Source organism: Cyprinus carpio, chromosome B2, assembly GCF_018340385.1.
Source record: "Cyprinus carpio isolate SPL01 chromosome B2, ASM1834038v1, whole genome shotgun sequence".
In the NCBI taxonomy this organism is placed as follows: Eukaryota; Metazoa; Chordata; class Actinopteri; order Cypriniformes; family Cyprinidae; genus Cyprinus; species Cyprinus carpio.
In genome coordinates this window covers 18,893,625-18,913,301 of record NC_056598.1, presented here as the reverse complement: position 1 = coordinate 18,913,301, position 19,677 = coordinate 18,893,625, and the positions used below count along the sequence as shown (strand labels likewise).

Genomic DNA, 19,677 nt, shown 5'->3' with positions numbered 1-19,677 from the left:
ATTCCAGAATATTGATAGGGTGTAGTTTTATGAGGCATTCGCTTTCATTGCGGCTTTGTGTGTCTATTGAGAAAGAAAAAAAAAGAGTAAAACCATAATATGCCAACTGTTCATTGTTCCATCTTTTTGCTATTCGACAGGGAAATAACTTTCAGACCATCGTGTTCGAGAAACACCAAATTTATGCTTCATTTGTGCTTCAACAGGCGCAATGGACGTGTGTCTTGAGCATTTCAGGAACATTTGTATAGGCTGTTATGAAAAACTTTTTCAAGTTAATGAAAAATCCTTGTACATTCAGGAATAAAGCTCTAACAAATGTTACATTTTAATAGAATTCAATCACTGGGAAAAAAAGTGATGTGCGTTTGTAATGTAGAAGAGTGGGTCTGAATGGGTTAATAAAGATCCCTATCACGGGTCAGGCAGCCAATCATTTGAGTGCGCGAGCTCGTCTCCATAGGAACAGGAATGTTTACGCTGATACAGGAAACTACGATTGTTCTGGTGAGTACCGCCTGTGGTGATACAGTATGCTAGTTCTAAAACAGTATATATACTTGCACAAATGTATGTCATATTAAATCATATTCAGATCACATTGTTCCATTGTCTTAACGGTTTAAAGAAACCAAATATTAGTTAAACGTTTTATTGCAGAAGTTTTTTTTAATCAGGTCATTGTTTACGAATTATAGCTATTTATTTATCATGCTTTCTCCCTTCGTACAGTGTATCAGAGCATTTGAATACTGTATGAGCTTTTAACGTATGTAGGACTATATTTATTTATATATGTATATGGTTACACTTTATTTTAAGGTGTCCTTGTTGCAGTGTAATTATACATTTAAGTGCTGAGTAATATTAATTAACTACGTCTACCTGTAGGTTACTTACTATATGCTTACGGTTAGGATTGAGGCTTTGGGTTACTTGCATGTAATTATGCATAATTTATTGTTTTTAGAATTGGTAAGTACATGTAACATATGTAACAAGAACACCTTAAAATAAAGTGTTACCATGTATTTATTTCCAGCTAGGTTCCCTCTCGTATGGACACACTGAGTGCACGCCAGTGACAAGCTTTTGTGCTCAGCTCTGAAAATAGCGGCCTCATGGACAATTTCCAACGCCAGCAATCTGTGTGGAATCTAGTGAAGGAAAATGTTCCCTGCTCTGAGCTTCCTGAGATCCGAGCTGTACTGGGAGAAACACTGATTGATACGTACGCAGAGTTATATTCAGAGGTAAATAAGTCATATTTATGCATCAGACTGTCTGGCAAGACAAAACAAGTACTTGCTGAAAGTACGGATATGGTAGGAATACAATTTAAAAAATAACTGCAAGGTCCAGACTACATAATTCATGTCATCTCCTTTTGTCAGTCCCTATATTTTCCTTTTGAAAGGCAAGTGGAAACATCCCTTGAGGTGGTGACTGCATATATTTATTTATTTAAGTTAGATTAGGGTTTGGTAACATAATAAAAAATACTTTTTTTTAATCTTTTAAACATTTGTGCTTTGTAAGTCTGTACGTTTTTTGAAAGACCTCAGAGAGCTTTGCTTAAAGTTTAGATAATGTTAGGCCCATACAATTTTGTGCTCTGCATTCATATGCATTTGTGTTTTATAATTTTATGCACTGAATTAGAAAAAGTCTCCATGAGCAAGTAAGCTATTATGCACTGATGTGTAACTTTAAACCGGTTTTGAATTACAGCTCCCAAGAGTGCATTATCTTGCAGCTCCTAAGTGCTGCATGGAATGCAAACCTTACTTGTTTCAGATCCCACTCTTTCAAAGATAAATTGTCTTTTACAAACTGCATAGGCTCTCACTATATGCAGACAGCGATGTGCATATGGAAATAGTGGGTGGAAACTTGTCTATGGAAGATGTATGTGATTCCTCCTTCCTCTAAACACTAAATAGGATTTATGACCTCCTGTTTAAAGCCCCCTCTGCTGTTCATATGGACACACCAAGGTCTTCTGAATGTGTGTTGAAGCTAAAAAATCAACGCAAATAATACTAAAAAGATGAAAGTGAATAAACAAGAAAATAAAAAATGTTCTTTTGTAATTTGTATCAAAGTTTGCATTAGCTCACCTACATTTTTAAGCCTGCATCCTCACAGCAATGTTTCTCTGGTGGCTCTGCACATCAAACCTGGTTCTGCAGAAGCTACAGTGGAAATAAGAAGAAGCTGGCCTGTGTTCAGCAGAGTTACTTAGGCTTGAAGTTGGTTTCATGCAGGCACAGCAGGATCAAAATTCTCAGGGAGCTGGTTTTACTCTGCCTTGCATTGCCTTCGACAAGCTTTGAAGTGTATTTTCAGAGTCCGAGGGAAACTTGAAAGTCCCGAGACAGGTGTGGAGATTGATAATAGAGTGCAGACATTGTTTGCCAGTGCCGTGACAGGCTTTCGTTTCCCTCTCTGGCTTTCCACCTCATGTGGGGCATTTGTGAGAGTAACACGTGATGGGATGTTAACCAACTGGCTGCATTTCTCTAGTTGTAGAGCAGCTTGTAACAGGGATTTGGAAAGTGCATTTCATACAAAGCTGAGCCAAACAGCGTTCTCCTGTAACACTTTACTCTGCTGACCTTTTCTAGGTGGAGATGTGGGAGGAGATTTGGAAGGAGCTCTGTTGCTCAGCGAAGGGCAGCAGGCCAGAAGCCTCCATATTCCCTCTGGCTGACCCCCCGGCTGTTAAAGAGCTGCTAAAAGCAGAGATTCAGTTGTTGCTGCTCACACTGAGGGAGAAGGCAGCCAGACAGGGAAGGTGAGGAAGATCCAGCATTAGAACATTGATATTCTACTATTACACCAACAGACATCAAGCCTCAAACATTAATTAATATCTAAAACTAACAAAATTAACATGAACTTTTATAACTATGTGAGAATTTGGGTGGATATTTTTATATATAATCTTTATATTCATTAAAGATTATTCAACAGTGTTAATTAATTATTAGTTTTTTGAGCATTGGATGATGGGTAATCTAAAAAAACAACAAAAAAGGGATAATAATATCCAATATCAGCAGATACTGTTCAATTTAAAAATCAATCAAAAATCTAAATTAGACCAAAATATCATGCCTCCCTACAATGCAGTAATGGTTTGATGTAACGATATTACTTATAATATTAACTGTAACATTTTCAATAGATTCCAAGTGAGATATTCCATTAAAAAATCTACAGCTGTTAAGTCTCCTTTAAGGATCCCATGTTATAATTGCTTTCCTTCACTTGACGGATGAATGTTCTGACCTTAATGAAGACCCCAAGTATTCTTTTCAGTGGACTGGGAGTGAGATCATAGGTCATGGCTTTGCTTTTGTAAAGTAGCATTGCTTCAAAGAATGCTTGCTGATAAATCATTGACTTTTAAAGCTAAAGAGCAGACATAGGAACACATCACAAAAGGACTGTTTTAGTAAAAACGTAGTGAATCTGTAAAGTCAGCAGTAAAGAATATGCTTGGTTTGTTTGACAGGTCACGTTCTGTTTGCCTTTAAATTTGTAGCAATTTATGAATACATTTCAATTTGTTGCCTAGTGACTTGTCTTTCTAAGGGTTCTTTGTTAAAACACAGGCTTTTTGTGGCTCCTTGTCTAATATAACAATGCACTGGGAAGAAGATATTTACAGGTACCAGTCAGGCAGGAGAGGCGATCTTCTCTCAGCAACCAGCTAGACTTTGAAAAGAATGTCTACATAAGGTCTTTTTTTGAAAGGTTTTTAATCTATCACTGTATCACAAAGAACACATTATTAGCGAGGATTTCATGGGTTAGCAATTGACATTGTTCTTTTCAGAGGCTGTAGATCACTTTTTGGGCAGATTTATACTTCATTCTTAGAAGATAAAAAGCTCTCTTTTCAGCCATGGCTTATCAGGAGCAGGTGTTTGGCAAGTACAGTCCAACAGAAAAAAACTCTTTAATTTGTTCTCAAATTGCTGAAACAAATTGGCTCCGTCACCAAGAAAAAAATGTTGCATATGAGCGTTGGGGTGGAAACTTGTTTGGTTTCAATTTCAGCTTTTGTTTGTGTGTTACTGAATTTCTTGGGTGAATTTCTTTCATTTAGCTGTTGATCTGCTTTGAAGACAAATCTGGATTACCTCTCTTTCATATTGCTCCAGGTTTGGAGCTTTCCCGCCACCTGATGCTGGCCAAAGCAGGAAACCGTTGACTCAATGCTGTTTTAATGGGCAAGAAAGCTTTTGAAAGGAATTGATTTAATGGATCTAGTTAGTGCCACTTTTTTCCCCTCTCGCCCGATGGCCTTGTGTGGTCTAAGTCCTTGTCTGTGTGATTTGTTGTGGCTGTATGGAGTCGAGCTGCACCTGTGTCTTTATGCTAGGTCTCCTCCGTTCAATGGGCATTGAAAGAGAACCTTGGTACATGTGTGAACTGCAAGTGGCTGAGACTTTAAAAGCCGACGAAAGGAAGGTTCTTAAATCTCTGGAGAGTGATACCACAACAATCAATGCAGGAAGGCTGGAAAGAGATTGTTGTGTGCACTGCATATTTCACATGTAGGTAATTTATCAGTGCAGATGGAGGGGCGGTTTTGAATGGGCCTCTTTTTTTATTCTGATACACTGAGGGATTTTGCTTTTCTCCTCTTTTTGATGTGGCGGCTCCTCTGTGCCATCTTTGTTGGCAGGAGTGGGTCTCCTCCCTCCTCTGTGAACACCGCTAAGCTGCTTACTGATCTGGGCCCACAATGTAGCCTCTGTTCCTGTCAGGACATCCCCTCTATATGAGCCGAGCAGAGATGGGCGTCAGACCTCTGCTTGTATCGCACGCATTCAGTCAGAGATGCTTGTTAACGTCTTCTGGATCTTTTCATCAGGCTACAAAAGTCCCACAAAGATGTAAACTGTATCCTGTCAGTGCTAAAGAAGAAAGCGGGGAAGATGTGAGCAGGGGTGTGCTGAAAGTGATACACAGCTTTACTGTCTGTGTAATGACTGCGAGTGAGAAAGGACCATCTGCTTGCCTCATCTTTGTTGTATTTCTGGCTATTCAGATGTTTTCCTGTAATATAGCTCTTCTGCCTCATATGGTTGTATTAATAGTTTTAAAGGAAGTAGTTAAAAAGTTCTTGTTGTTTATAAAGGATTGAATGGAAATGGTTAATGACAGCTAAACTGAAGCTGTCAGTCTGCAATTGTTAACACATTTAAGCTTCAATTAAGATGTATTTATTTAATGCATTTCCAAATGCAAACCTTTGTTTAGTTTGCAATAACATTTCAAAGTGGACTGTAACATGTAGTCCAAGCTTGATTTATGGTTAGAAAACTTGGCTGAGGATAAAAGGCCTTTGCTCCCCTGTTGTGTGTTCACTTGTGCCTTCATCCTTTCTCATGCACTCAGTAAGGCTGTTTTTATATTGCTGCACGGACTGAGAGAGCTATTTTATTTCTCACTAAAATATCAACATTCTGTTCTTACTATTTGAGATAATAAAAATGATTTGTGATAGAAAATTATTCATATATATATTTATTCCTTTAGGAATAAAATTTTACCCCAAACTGTTTTCTTACAATAGAGTACTTTCACTTGTTCTATTTATTGTAGTGTAGTATTTTTAAGGGCCAGAGGACAAAGTTTATTATGCAAGTATGAATTGCTTGACTTTCTTAACAGTACAACAGTCTGCTGTATTTAGTGCTGTGTTTTGAATGGACATATGAGGTCTTGAATAAATAATGTTGTGTCTTCCAAGAAATTCTGAAGTCTTTTAAGTAAGTAAAACCAGCTTGCTTGCTCAGTGTTTCCCAAATTTATGTGTTGAAGACACATTTAACTACAGGCACCCCTATAGCTCCATCAATAAGGCTTGACACCAAACCAGAAATGTGTTCCTCTTAATTGATATTATTTTGGATATAATTCAGGATCTTTGTTAATTTTTAGTGCACTCTTAAACAAGAAAAAAAATCAATACTGTGAAGAAAGAGACTCTGCAAATAGCTTCTCTACATAATGAGACACCTGAGCTATTTTGCCTTAAAAGACCTAACAGTGCAGTTATTTATAAATTAAACCCAGTGAAGTCAAAGTTTCTGTTTTATCATTTTAACAAGGAAAGTCACTGTCTGGGAGTCACTGTGGTAGATGATCACAGTGAAACTGTGCTGGCACTGTCCACTTTCACCATTCTGCCATTCTCAGTGTCAGTAACTGTGTCTCAGGGATGAAGAGGAGGTCATGGCCCAGTACAATCCTAGTGTGGTGAGTTACGCACTGGGCAGCAGTAGCACACAGAGACAAGGGAGTCCAGGCAGCTGGTGTGAAACCAAATCACCTTCCAGACCGCCATCAAGTCTGAGCGAGACTAGAAGCAGGTTGGTGTTTCAGAAATATGTATCTGTGAGTGTGCTTCTTTATGAATAATATTGATTAATACTCTTTTCAGGTCAGTCTCCAGCCTCTCGTCTCACTCCAGCTGTGAAGAAGAAATCAAGGCCTTAAGACACAGGTTAAACATCACCCATATAGATGAGGTTGTGACCCATCTCAGGTGAGGGCATGTGGTCTCTTTAGTCAGTAACTGAACATTTTTGCACCCTTGAGGGAACTGTGGGAAGGGACACTATTCGAAGGGTCTCTTTACATGAAAGTGAGGAACTGAATCACTTTACAAAGTGGTTACCTTAAGGAAGTAATTTTGCTGTCTTGTTGTCTTTGGTGGTGCATTCTTACAGTTTATTTTAAAAAGTACTTTTTCTAACCGGGGCGTTTAAAATGATCAGCTACTCAGACTTTATCAGCTGGGAAATATTCCTTACATATTTTCATTTTTATCTATGGGGTACCATCAAAAAAAAGTGTTTTCAACTATGTGAACTAACATTTTTTTATTATTATTATACTGACCTCAAACTGAAAATTCAGCTTTGAAATCACAGGAATAAATAACATTTTAAAATATATTCAAATAGAAAACAGTTATTTTAAATAGTAAAAATATTTTCAAATTGTACTGTTTTTGCTGTACTTTGGATCAAATAAATGCTGGCTTGGTGAGCATAAGAGACTTCTTTAAAAACATTAAAAACCTTACTGTTCAAAAACTTTTGACTATTAGTGCACATGCACTGCACCCTTCAGAAAGCTCCTTCAAGTGCTCTGCCCTTTGGAGTGAGTAGAGCACAGAAATGCACACTTTAAAAAGGAAGTCACCTAGAGTGCGAGTAAATGCTATTATAACTGAGGATATCTTTGAGCTTATTATGAAAACTATGAACAACACAGTAAAATGTCAGACCTAATTCCATGCATACAACAAACACAAATACTTTTTTATCAAGCAGATAATATTGGAATCATTTGTTTACACCTGAGGCCATGTACATAATGTAATGACTTTTTAGCCAGCAAGATTGTCCGTTTGCAGTTTGATCCTGTTGCGCAGTGAAGTTAATATTGTGGAACACACATTCCTCAGGGCAGAATTCTCCCTTCTTTGCTCAACATGTGCTCATGCTGACTGTGGATGCAGACCAGACACGCTCCTTCTTGTGCAAACATGCTGTTGTGAGAATAGAGTGTTGGACTACCTCACTGTCCTTGCTTTTTGCCTCTTTCCAATTCTGCTCATGCTCACACACACCTTCATCTAGGATTATATCACCTACTGCTGGTTCGAAATCGCCGTCTACATTTTGAATTTAAGGTTGTTTGTAAGTTCATACATATACTACCAGTCGTATGTTTGGACACACTTGACTGAACTAGTTTCTCTTGATCTTAAAAAGCTTTTCATCTGAAGTCCTATGCTTAAATGCTTGAATTTAAATTGGCTACAAAATTAGTTCATTTGAAATGAATGAATGTTAATTAATTAGTTCACATTATTTTATGAAGTTATTATGTATTTATTATTATTAATTTACTATTATTATTATTTAGTATTTATTATTATTAAACTAGACAATTGCGATACACACATATATATATACTGTGTATATATATATATATATATATATATATATATATATATATATATATTATATATATAAGAGGTTATATATATATATATATATATATATATATATATATATATATATATATATATATATATATATATATTATACACTTAATGTTTTGATTTAAATGTATTATTACAAATTTTATATATAAATTATAGTGTGCTTTTAAATAAGTATTTAACGATATTAAATAATATTCATAATCTGTATTTATTTATTAAATACCATGTGCTTTTAATTACTAATATGACCATTTCATTAATATGAGCCTTTCTCTTTCAGTCCAACTTTCCAGAGCTCTTCCTTTTTACTCTTCAGACCCCTTGCTTAACTCGTACCACTCTCTCTTCCCTACCTCCCATCCTTTCCTTCTCCACCCAGCCAAGAGGAATGCAAACAGTAAGTCCTGCTTAGCAGGGCAGCAGGGTATTGAGATAGAGGGAGGGGAACTGAAGCGAGCAGCCCGATCTATCCCTCCATCAGAACAAAAGACCTCATTGTGAGAAAATGAATACCAGACCCAGACATAAGTAAGATTCCTTGACCCTAAAATAAAAGTAAAGGGAGTTTAAGTGACTAAAAAGGTTATGTAACAGAGAAGTAGGCCAGTTTTTGGTCCCCACTTATCTGGAAAAGAGTTCACAGTGCAGTGTCCAGTTCAGATAAAAACTCTTTTTACTTATTTAACTTGTTTAAGAGTAATTGAAGATGTCATGTTTTGTATGAAGTACTTAATTGAGAAGCAGTCCCCTATTTCTTGGCTGTCCATAATGGAGTAGAATGTAGATAGTTCTTTATGGTTGCCATTATGAACATTATGTAAATTTTATTTTTAGAACCACTTAAAATTATGGCTTTTTTGTTTGTTTATATTTTTCCCGACCCACTTAATGTCTGTTGATTTAGACAACATATTCAGACTTGATCCTTTATAATAGAAGGTCATGTTTGATTGACAGGTCAGTCATAACTGAAGAATCTGAAGCACTGAAAAGAGATGTGCAGGTCCTGCAGGTAAGGACAAATTTTGCCAATAAATACTGGTTTTGATTGCATTTAATAAAATGTTTTGAATCTGCATTGGGAGGTTGGAAGAATTAAAAAAAGAGCACTTTGTGGTTTCTGCACAGAAAAAAACATGGCTTTCAGACTGGTCAATGATCAGATCTCTTTTGAGCTGCACTTTTTTTTTGTGTGAAAGAAGTATTGGAATGAATGAATGAATGAACGAGGCATTTATATAGCACTTTTATTGTGTATTGTTGTACACCCAAAGAGCTTTACAATCATATATACATGTATTGCAAGACATAAAAGCAAGTTTCATCCTCATAAGACAAGTGCAGATCATAGTTCATTAATATGGTAGTTTTTCAAACCCAGCTCCGATTGCTGTAACACTGTGGAACTGCTTTTGCTGATTAAACGAACTGCTTATTAATTGTTTTCACTTATCTTTTTAAAGGGGTCATATGGTACAATTTAAATTTTTCCTTTCTCTTTGGAGTGTTACAAGCTCTTGGTGCATGAAGAAGATCTGTAAAGCTGCAAAGACTAAAGTCTCAAACCCAAAGAGATATTCTTTATCAAAGTTAAGACTCTGCCACGCCCCCCTAATCGGCTCGTTCTAACACACCCCCACATCTCTACGTCACAGTGTGGGAAGATTTGCTTAATGCCACCCAAATGTTCACACAAAGAAAGAAGGTGTGGTTTCAGTAACCGCAGTTAGTGTTGAAGCAGCCATGTCAGGGAGATGCTGTGTGTATCTAGGTGAAAGCAAAAGCAATTTATTTGGCCTTCTGAAAGTAGATGCATTTAGGAAGCTTCAATATTACTTACAACAGAACAGCAACGCATTTTATGGACGACCGTTTCGTGAACCTAGGAGAGGAGGTAATTCTGACATTGCTATGACAATCTGGCACTTCTGAATCAGCTACTGTAAGTATGTTTTGTTATTAGTTTAAGTATTTGCTACTGACTGTTCAAATGCAGAGTTTTGTGCGTCGTGTGTGTGTGTGTTTGTGTGTGTGTGTGTGTGCGTGCGTGTGAGAAAGAGAGAGAGAGAGAGAGAGAGAGAGGGGGTCACACAGTGGAGTCAGCTGTCTTAACCGTCCGTGGCTTGTGTACTGCAGACACATAGGAGCTTCATCACTGTCTGTCACGCGACTCTGTTCCCCTTTTTTTTGAACTGATGGTAAAACTAAGGACATTATTAACTGTCTCTACATTTATTTTGAAAGATGAAGCTCCCGATTATGGAAAGTGGCATTACATTTCCGATGAGTGCTTGCGGTGTTCGGCCAATCACAATGCACTGGGTCAGTTGGCCAATCAGAGCAGACTGCGCTTGTCAGAAGGCGGGACTTTGTAGAAAACGATGCGTTTGAGAGAGGTGGGGCATAGAGGACCTACAATAATGTACAGTATTTGAAAAATAATGTGTTTTTTGAACATTAAAGCATGCTAACATATTCTGTTACTCCAAATACACAAAATAATGATCTTTAAAAAAAAAACATCATATGACCCCTTTAATTAAGAAAAAAAAAGTAGCACTTTACATTACATTGTCCAAGTTAGTGTTACCTACTATAATAATCTCAATAGTACTTTTATTTGCTGAGGAAAGCGAATGCAAAAATCACTGCTATGATGCTACAGTGTTGGGATTGGTTACTAGGATCAGTGTTATTTGGTATTATTTATATACTATTAATAATATTTTGAATTAGCTTTTTAATTTCCAATCTTCAATTTTAGTTTAAGATATAGTATTCTTATTATTTGCTTTTGTAATAATAAGCAATTCTATCCTTAGCAATAACAATGAAAATATCTACTAACAACAACATGTAATTGTGTACAGAACCACTAAGTGCTTACTTTTATAATTGCACTTTATGAACACTAATGTAAAGTGTGAAATAAAGAACAGTTGTTCCTTTTGATGTGTTACACATGCAGCTGGCAAATGGATAATCATGCATCAGCTACCATCATACGAGCAGCATATGTTTTTCATAATGAATCACAGAGTTTTTGTACTGTCTGAATACTCATGTTAAACTAGCTCTTAAAGATCCAGAGATGATTGGTGCAGGAAGCTTTCCATCTTTGCAGATAAACACTGATCTCCTCTCAATCAGCCAGAGGAGCTGAACCTTTCAAACTTCAGTTTCTCTTCTGTAAAAGTGCAGAGCTCAGCCACAGATGCCAAGCAAATGAGAGCACCATTTGGTTTTGTTTAACACACACTATTTGAAGCATTCTATCCAGATGACTGGACACATACAGTTGACATGCGGTACGAATCCAGTCCACCACCCACTGTGAAATCTCATCCTGCTACACATTAAGCATCACATATGTTCTGATTGGCTGTGATTACATCATGTCACACAGCAGTCTCACGTTTGAGGTGGACAGACAAATTACTTCTTCCTGGAAACTTGTCTCATCAAACTGCGCAGCTCCTGAAGTTCACCTAAATCGACAGGCACATTATTGACAGTGCAAAACCAGGGCATAGTGTTCCCTCTGGACTGAAATGTGTTCTGTCATGTACCATTACATTTGATGCTGAAGAAATGAAACAGTTCCTCTGGCGTTCATTGAGAAGTGAATTTAATCTGAACTGTTAATCAGAATATTAGTGTCAGCCAAGAATTTAATGTTTGATTTAGACCAGTTGTTCTCAACCAGGGGCCTGGGGCCCACTGGGGTCGCAGGACAAAGGGGGCCACGAGATGGCTTTAAATTGTTTAAAATAATAAAACAGCTTCAAAATAAGCCAAAACTCAAGACGTACAGTAAACTAACATCATATTTCTAATTCACAATTTCTTCCTGCAACAAGAACCACTAGACCAGGGTTTCCATATTCTTGGAAAACTTTAATAAATGTGGGAATTTTCTATAAGATATAAGAAAATATAAATATAATAAAAATATAAGATAATGAGATAAGTGACTAATAAGCAAGTTAATAGTAATAATTGGTCTCTATACTAAAGAGTTACCATTAAAGTTTAAGTATTTATTTGTTTATTTTTTAGTTTTAGTTTGTGATAATAGCCCTGTCCCACAGACATGCACTCATCTGACTCTTGGCCATATTGAGTGTGGAGGAAGAGTGTCAGTGGGCATCCTGCCTCGCTCTGCTCTTAGATTTCAGTAACTGTGGCTGTGGTATTTCTTTTCCAGCTGGATTCTGGGGTTTCTCCCGCTGGCCACAGACCGCAGGGCTAAAATAAATAGCCTCCTGTACACTGGCAGAGGGCACTCTCCTCAGAGAGCAGAGCTGTTTGTTTTTGTTTCATTTAAAAGTATGAAGAGTATAATGCATGCGCTGGACAGTAAGCATGACTCTACATGATATAGCAGTGACTCAGAGCAAATAAACCGAGGCAGCAGGCAGATTGGTGTATTAATAGTACTCCCTTCCATATAACATGTGGGCTAATGGAGATCCACGGCTTTGCAGCGAAAGCATGTGGTTTGGAGTTCAGTTTTAAGAGCTCAGTCTCAGTGGAGCAGTGCAGTGTGAGCTCTGGATCTGCTTCAACCACACAATTATAATGAAGCTTGAAAGACAAAGCCTGACTAAATCTGTCACTTTTTCCATTTTGAATCTGATTAATCTTTTGTTGTTGTTGTTGTTGTTAATCTGTAAAGCAATTCGCCCATGTATCCTAATGAATTTTGACTGAATTGTGAGTCACAATAATAAACAGGTTATACAGTATTTTTATAAAACATCATCAAAATTCACAGAACCTCTAGACATTTCTGACTAAGATTAATTCAGTCACTAAGATTTTCAGCTTTTTTCAAAATAAGTCTCTTTTAATCATAGAAGCTGCATTTATTTCATAAAACATACAGTAAAAACAGTAATATTGTGAAATGTTATTTCAGTTTTAAATATTTTCTATTTTATTATATATAATATTTATATTATATTTCTATTTTAGAATATATTTACTGTCACTTTTGATTGAATGTGTCCTTGCTGCATAAAAATGTTCATTTCTTTAAAACAACAACAAAAACTTACATTTTGTGTTTTGTGTATACAAAAAAGCTAACACTGTCCTTGTTTCACATTACATGTACTTACTATTAAAATAAAAATAAATTATAGTAAGTATAGTCCCATATAGTAAGTACATGTAGTTAATACTCAGTACTTAAATGTGTAATTACACTGTAGCAAGGAAATCTTCAAATAAACCAACCATGCTAAGATGGCTTGCTGTTTTGCTGCTCTCACAGGGTGGTCTGTTGACTGGTTTTAGAAGGGTTTTTGTTTTCACCAGGTCAGAGTGAGAGACTGAGTACTCAGCATAACAACAGCATGGCCAGGCTGGGAGACTTTAAACCAGCAAACCAAGGCCAGCAAACTCTGCCTTAAACCTTGAAATCCTTTGACTTGTTTTGATGTTTTTTATCACAGGAAAACCTTGAGACTGAGAGAGCCGGTGCTCAGACAGAACCTGTATCTCCAGAACCCAGTGTAGCAGGTATGTGATTATTAAACTTGGGTTTTCATGCAATTCTGTCTCAGACAAAAGCCTACTGACAGACTGAACTAAAACGAGACGGCATACTTAACTATGCCCTTGCAGTCTCTTTTGTTGAGCCATCCTACTGCATCGTTTTTCCTAATATACATTACATCATAATGACAATTAAATCATCTTGTTATAACCCTTTACAATTCTCCAGATGTGAAGTGGCCTTTTGAATTGTGTATCACCACCATCTAGTGGTTCACCACTGAAGCACTTTTTCCTGTTTAAATCGTTTGGCTGATGAAAGACTGTCAGCCCATATGTGATGTGCAGGTTTTTTTTTTTTTTTTTTTTTTTGGATTGTATAGGCAAGAACCATTTCTTAAAAAAAAAAAAACTTAAGTAAACAAGATAAATCAGTTATTCTGCTGTCTTAAAGAAAAATGATTTTCCAACCTCTCATAAGCACAGCTTGTCAGTAAGCAAGATTACAATCTTCAGTCTACAAAGGTCAACCTGCTCAGACCAGAATGCTTTTCAATAAAAGTAATAAAGCAAAATTCTCTCTTTCGTTTTTACAATTTTTCCCAAGGTGATTGTAAAAAGGTTTGTGGGCGAAGCAGACTACCTATCACTGATTTCTTATTTTTTTCTTTTGGCTTTCAGAGCTCAAAGAGGAACGGAGGCTCATCCAGAAGCATCTGAACGAACAGAGTTTAATAACCAACAACACAAATAATCAGAGTACCAGAAACCCACTCATCCACATAAGGTCAGATCAGCTTTCTAGAATAAGTCTTTGTATCTGTCTTGAGAAAAATGCCAAGTCATGTAGCTGATCCAAGGCTCTTTTGAAGTGTGTGTGTGTTCATTTTAAAACGTCTAGGCTGTATATATATATTTTTTTCTTTTATAGGGAGATATGCAAACCTGCTCTCTCTGCAAATGATTTGGAAGTACCAAAACCATTCAACTCAACAGTTTCCTATTTGAAACCATGTCCACCCAGAGACCTAAACCACATCAGGAGTGCTCCGCCACTAATGAGCTCCTCAAGTGCTCAATCCACGATCCCTATTTCTGCTTTGGAACAAGGGGACAAGGAGTGCAAGTACAGTGCAAATTCACTAAGGGCTTCAAACTTCAGACTGGTTCCAGCAGCTTCAGTCAAAGCATCCGGTTCTGTAAAAGACTTATTCCTAAAGATGGAGGTGATTAAAAATAGTGAGCTAGTCTGTCTCCAGCCCGCTCCTCCTGCAGTGCAGAGAACAGCCAGCAGGGGACAGAGGGGGCGCAGACGGCTGTGTCTTCCTCAGCCTGACGGACTGCTCGGGTCTCTGTGAGAATCACTGTATGCTGCTCTTCACTGTCAGACATTCGAACTGTTCAATGTACACAGGAAAAAACCCACAGTGATAAAACACAAACCACAGTCTGATCTTTAAAATAAACTTTATTTACCATTTCAAATTGAACAGTTTACAGCTGACACGACTAAGACAATTTCAATGCAGTTTGGCCCTAAAATTGAAAAGACACATGGTTAGATACTGTATGTTTGATAAAGTACTGAGCTCATGTCATTCTACTTCAGTTTTATATTGCCATGAGCACAGAAGTACGTACACACTATTGTAAAGACATCGCTTCTTTTAGGATGCAGGACATGGGAGAGGAACGTTTTATTTTTGCATTATTTTCTGTTGCTTTCAAACATATTTTTAAAGTATCGTAACATGAAAATACATGACACTGTTGACATTAACCAAAAGAATTCACCATTTCCGTTTAGATACGTTGATTCTGTTTATAGTTTTATTACAGCAATAAAACTGTGCTCAGTGGATATTTCCATCTTGGACCTAGAGGTTTTTGTAATATCCAGGCCAAATTAGGAGCAATGTCCATTTAAAAGTGTTCAGTTCTTCCCAGAAAAATTATCTTAATATACCCAAGTAAAATTCCATTATTCAATTTTTTAATGATTTTCAATCGTTTTAAATGCATTTCAAAAATATTCAAAGATCGGCATGTGTCCAGGTAATCAATTGTGCTTTCTCTGTTTCCTTTCCATCGTGCATAATACATGAAACTGGATCACAGGTCGACAGAAATGCTCTTAAAGGGTTTGCAGCACTACAAATACACTTGTGTACAATACTGAGATGAAGATATAACATTGTTGGCTATAGACTGTGTCCTTCATCAATAAACAATTTCTGTTTGACCAGACGCTGATGTAAAAAGCATTTCAGTATTTTTTCCAAGTTTCAATAAAAAGCCTTGGTTTGGCAATGAGTTTGAGATCAGCTGGCTTGAGGAAAAATGTAGTGTCACTGAACATAGCTAAAAAATTATGGTAAAATACAGTTTTAGTACAATAAAAATAAAAAGGAAAGGTCTCTTACAAAGGTAGATTCTACTTGTTAAATGGCAAAAACGGATAATTACATACTGATTAAAATTACATGACATCAATAGCGACACTAACATAAACTAGGTTTGACTCAGCAGTTGAACGTCCACTGCACAGAACACTCTGTACACATAACATTAGCTACGTTACAATAAGAAATAAAATAAACACAACTAAAAAATAAACCCCACTACAGCAACCCACCATGATAAAAACAGAAAACACAAACATACACATCAGTTGAATTTTTATCTCTTTTTTTTTTTTTACATTACTGTACAACGGAGGGAGGTGGGGAACAGTGCAAGAACGGCACTGATGCATAACGTGTCTATTGTTAAAAAGAGTTTGCATGTCAAGGTCAGCATCGCAGTACCTAGAGACAGACACATGGTCTTCATGCCACGTTCAAGAAAAATGAGAGGGCTTCAATCTTGTGCATTCACATTTCCGACAGCGATTAATCATACTGCAGCTACTGCGCAAGTAGCCAGCTAAAGTGAACCAGTAAATAAAAGTGCTGTTAGTCTCACGTCACCTAAACTGCTGCTCTAATCTACTGCACTAACTGTCTAACAGAGGAAAAGCTAGAGTTTGTGACCTGCAGGTACGGTTGTGCTAAGACCAGTGAACCTCTAACTACTCCCCTGAGTGTCCAATACCTCCTGTTAGGCAGCAGGGTTACTTTTATTCTACTCTCTTTTTTCCCTACTTCTTAAAGTTAGATTGTGTTTTGTATATTTTTGGATAAAATCTTAAAAATATATATATATACCTTCATGCAAAGATTAATAAAATGTACAAATAACAATGACGTAGACTATTATGCCATCAGGTTTTTGAATACTGACTTTATCTGTGACCTGCTCCATCATTTTGAGTCATTTTGGCACAGTTTTATTCAGTGAAAGAACAATAATATCAACAAATATCAAAAAACTTTCAAAAACATAATTGCTTATAATTTGTTGCGGAAATCAAATTAAATGGTGCTGTCATAAAAACTTGTGGGAAAATGAAATCTAAATTCCCAACAATTCTCAGACATTTTTTGATAGAATCTGGAGATTTATTCAAGTTTACGCTAAATAAGACATCAATTACATGTTTACAGTGCATATATTTATACGCTCTTCTCTAAGGTTTTTTTTTAGCAATGGACACAATGACTTTCCTGAGGGAAAGATAACATTACGTAACGTTATTCACAAGCTGTTCACGTTTCAACACGGTTACATGAGAGACGACAAATTTATTAAGTTCTTTCAACATACCTTCTGACGTTCATTTGTTTTGTTTGTGCTATAACTAGTAGTAAAGAAAAGCAATGATCAGTTCGCTCGCGCTCCATGCTGCCTTTACGCTGAGGCAGCTTTAGCGATCTATGACATAAAAATGACATGTTCGAATTTCATGATTAAATTAAGCTAATTTTAAAGCTGAGACTTTGTATTATCAGACTTCGTATTATCAAAATTAATGCAACAAAGCATTTCTTTGCCTCATTCCAACTCAAAATGAAGGAGCACGTCACATATTGCATTTCTCCTCGCACAACACAGGAGAGAAATACCAAATAAACTATTTTGTCTTGACTATATACAGAGATTCACTGTTTAATCAGAAGTCTCTATACGTGATGCGTCAGCACATTAGCAGCTGCATTGCCAGACTTCCTGTGAAAAGGCGTCAGGCGACATCCCAGACAAATTCACAGTGTAACCAGGATTCTTCATCCATGTTTATGTGCCACTACAACCGTATGCATCATAAGGGGCCTTGTTGAAATGTCAATGGAATGATAAGATATGCGGCATCTAGCCATACCAACAATATGACCAAAATTCTCCATACCAGTATATTCCCTCTCTACAAAACCAAAACGAAACAGAATGCACCACATCACAATAAAATGCTGTGGTTTCTAAAGTAAAAATTGGATAGTTTGAACTTTTATTTGTCTAGCAAGTCTATTTAATGTTGTTTTAAAATACTAGGCCAAAAAAGCTGACTTCCCCAACAATTTCACTAACTAACCACAGTGATTTTTGACTGATGCTACGTTTACTTCTGGTCGTTCCACATGCAACCTTGAGTTACGTCGTTTTTCATTGTTCGACGACACGACCTTTCAGCTCAGCACAGCCAGATGCCTTTAAATGACACATACACACCAGTTCAAGTCTCTTAACACACATAGACAACAAAAAATACACACAAACACAAACATACCAACTAAATCAGAACACAAAGGTCTGTGCACGTTTTTGGTAACATGCCTCTTTTTCCGTGTAGAGCGGGGTTAGTGTGCATACTACAGTACTGAATCTAATGAGGAACTAGCTTCTTCTGTTATCGCACACATGCTCCCCTCGCTCAGGAGATGCCTCGGCTCGAGATGCCCGGAAGACTAGACAGATTTGCCATTTCATGTGGAAGTTCCTATATGAAAACCCCTCTCCTTTCATGTCAAAAACTCAACATAAGCAATAAATCATCTCAAGGTGTTGGAAAATGTTTTGCAAAAAAGCAAATTGTGTGTAACCCTGAGAATGGGCTTGAGAAGTTACATGCCTCGGTCCAGATACCTCAGTCAGTAAGAGCTTAAGACCAAATATCCTTTGTTTTGTATTTGTGCTCTCACTTAAATGGAAATAAAGTTGATATTTTCTTGGCCTATGCTTATCGGTATCAGCCAGTCTACTTGGCCGGTTAACAAAAGTGTAAGCTTCAAAATTTACTGGAAATCTAGTCAATGGATAATAGACTTTCTGTTTTGTAGTTTTAGGTGGATTTTGAGTTATTATGGTGTTAAAAGGTCATATAAGATGCATTATATCATGTACTGGCATTACATTGACCATCAGCCACCCTGCTCTCAGATACCAACATTGGCCATTGAAAACCCCATAATGGCTTGTGAATGAGATGGTCCCCGAACAAGAAACTGAAAATAACACTACATTTAACAGTGCCATTACAACATTGCCACAAAGAATATTTGGTCTCCAGCTATTAAACCTGACCAGCACTGCCGCCACTATACACACGAGCCAAGTCCCACTGTAGCTCCTGCTGCCGCTACAGTCACATTTCCAGACTACTCAACACTGAGTGAAAATATTGTACAATGTGCTATATACACACTGCATGTATGCAAACACCTCCTGTATATGAATGTCTTTTTTTTTTTTAACTGCAGTATTAAATTAAGTGAACAAAAAGAAAAAGGTTTTGGATGACAACCAATTTCTCTAGAGGTTAGATTTCATAAAGCCCTTACAATATGTAAAGGTCTCCAGCGAGAGTGGCCTGTCCCGCAGTGTGGGAATGGGAACCGTCCTGGGGGGAGGGTGGGGAGGGGCTCCTCTATGCACTTGGTGAGGGGTTTAATGTGGAGCCGTTGCTTCCTGGGATGGTCAAACCGATCTCATCCTCTGTCTCCTTGAGTTTCTCCTTACCCTCATCCTTCAGGTCTTCTTTGAGAGGGCACACCTCCACTGACTCAGGGCCTGTAGTGGCGTATCGGCCCTTGCGGTGCTCCTGGAGAGCCGGGCCCCAGTCTGGGTCAGGCTTCACGGAGTTCTTCAAACGCTGCAGAGGTAAGAATCGATTTATCAACTGTTTTGGTGTAGGACTGACATATTTTAAAGCTAAAACTAGATAATTTTTCAGGAAAATAGTAGTTGTTACCATGATTAAC

At 37.2% G+C, this 19,677-nt stretch overlaps 2 protein-coding genes across 7 annotated transcripts in view; one reads left to right on the top strand and one right to left on the bottom strand.

The window, feature by feature from the left end:
- Positions 1 to 450: 450 nt before the first annotated feature.
- Positions 451 to 15,791, top strand: ccdc24 (coiled-coil domain containing 24). Its single transcript, XM_019126026.2, has 9 exons — positions 451 to 507; positions 1,043 to 1,253; positions 2,628 to 2,797; positions 6,240 to 6,392; positions 6,464 to 6,568; positions 8,999 to 9,053; positions 13,501 to 13,567; positions 14,225 to 14,330; positions 14,475 to 15,791. Exons 2-9 carry the CDS (start codon positions 1,122 to 1,124, stop codon positions 14,899 to 14,901), a joined length of 1,215 nt encoding a protein of 404 aa, XP_018981571.1. The 5' UTR covers positions 451 to 507; positions 1,043 to 1,121; the 3' UTR covers positions 14,902 to 15,791.
- The window catches only part of LOC109113235 (sodium- and chloride-dependent glycine transporter 1), a 47,627-nt gene continuing 42,943 nt past the window's right edge, over positions 14,994 to 19,677 (bottom strand). For all 6 annotated transcript variants that reach the window (XM_042718525.1, XM_042718526.1, XM_042718523.1 and 3 more), the window contains one exon: positions 14,994 to 19,568. In XM_042718525.1, the coding sequence (XP_042574459.1) occupies positions 19,344 to 19,568 (225 nt within the window). In that variant the 3' untranslated portion in view covers positions 14,994 to 19,343. The remainder of the gene's footprint in view (positions 19,569 to 19,677) is intronic.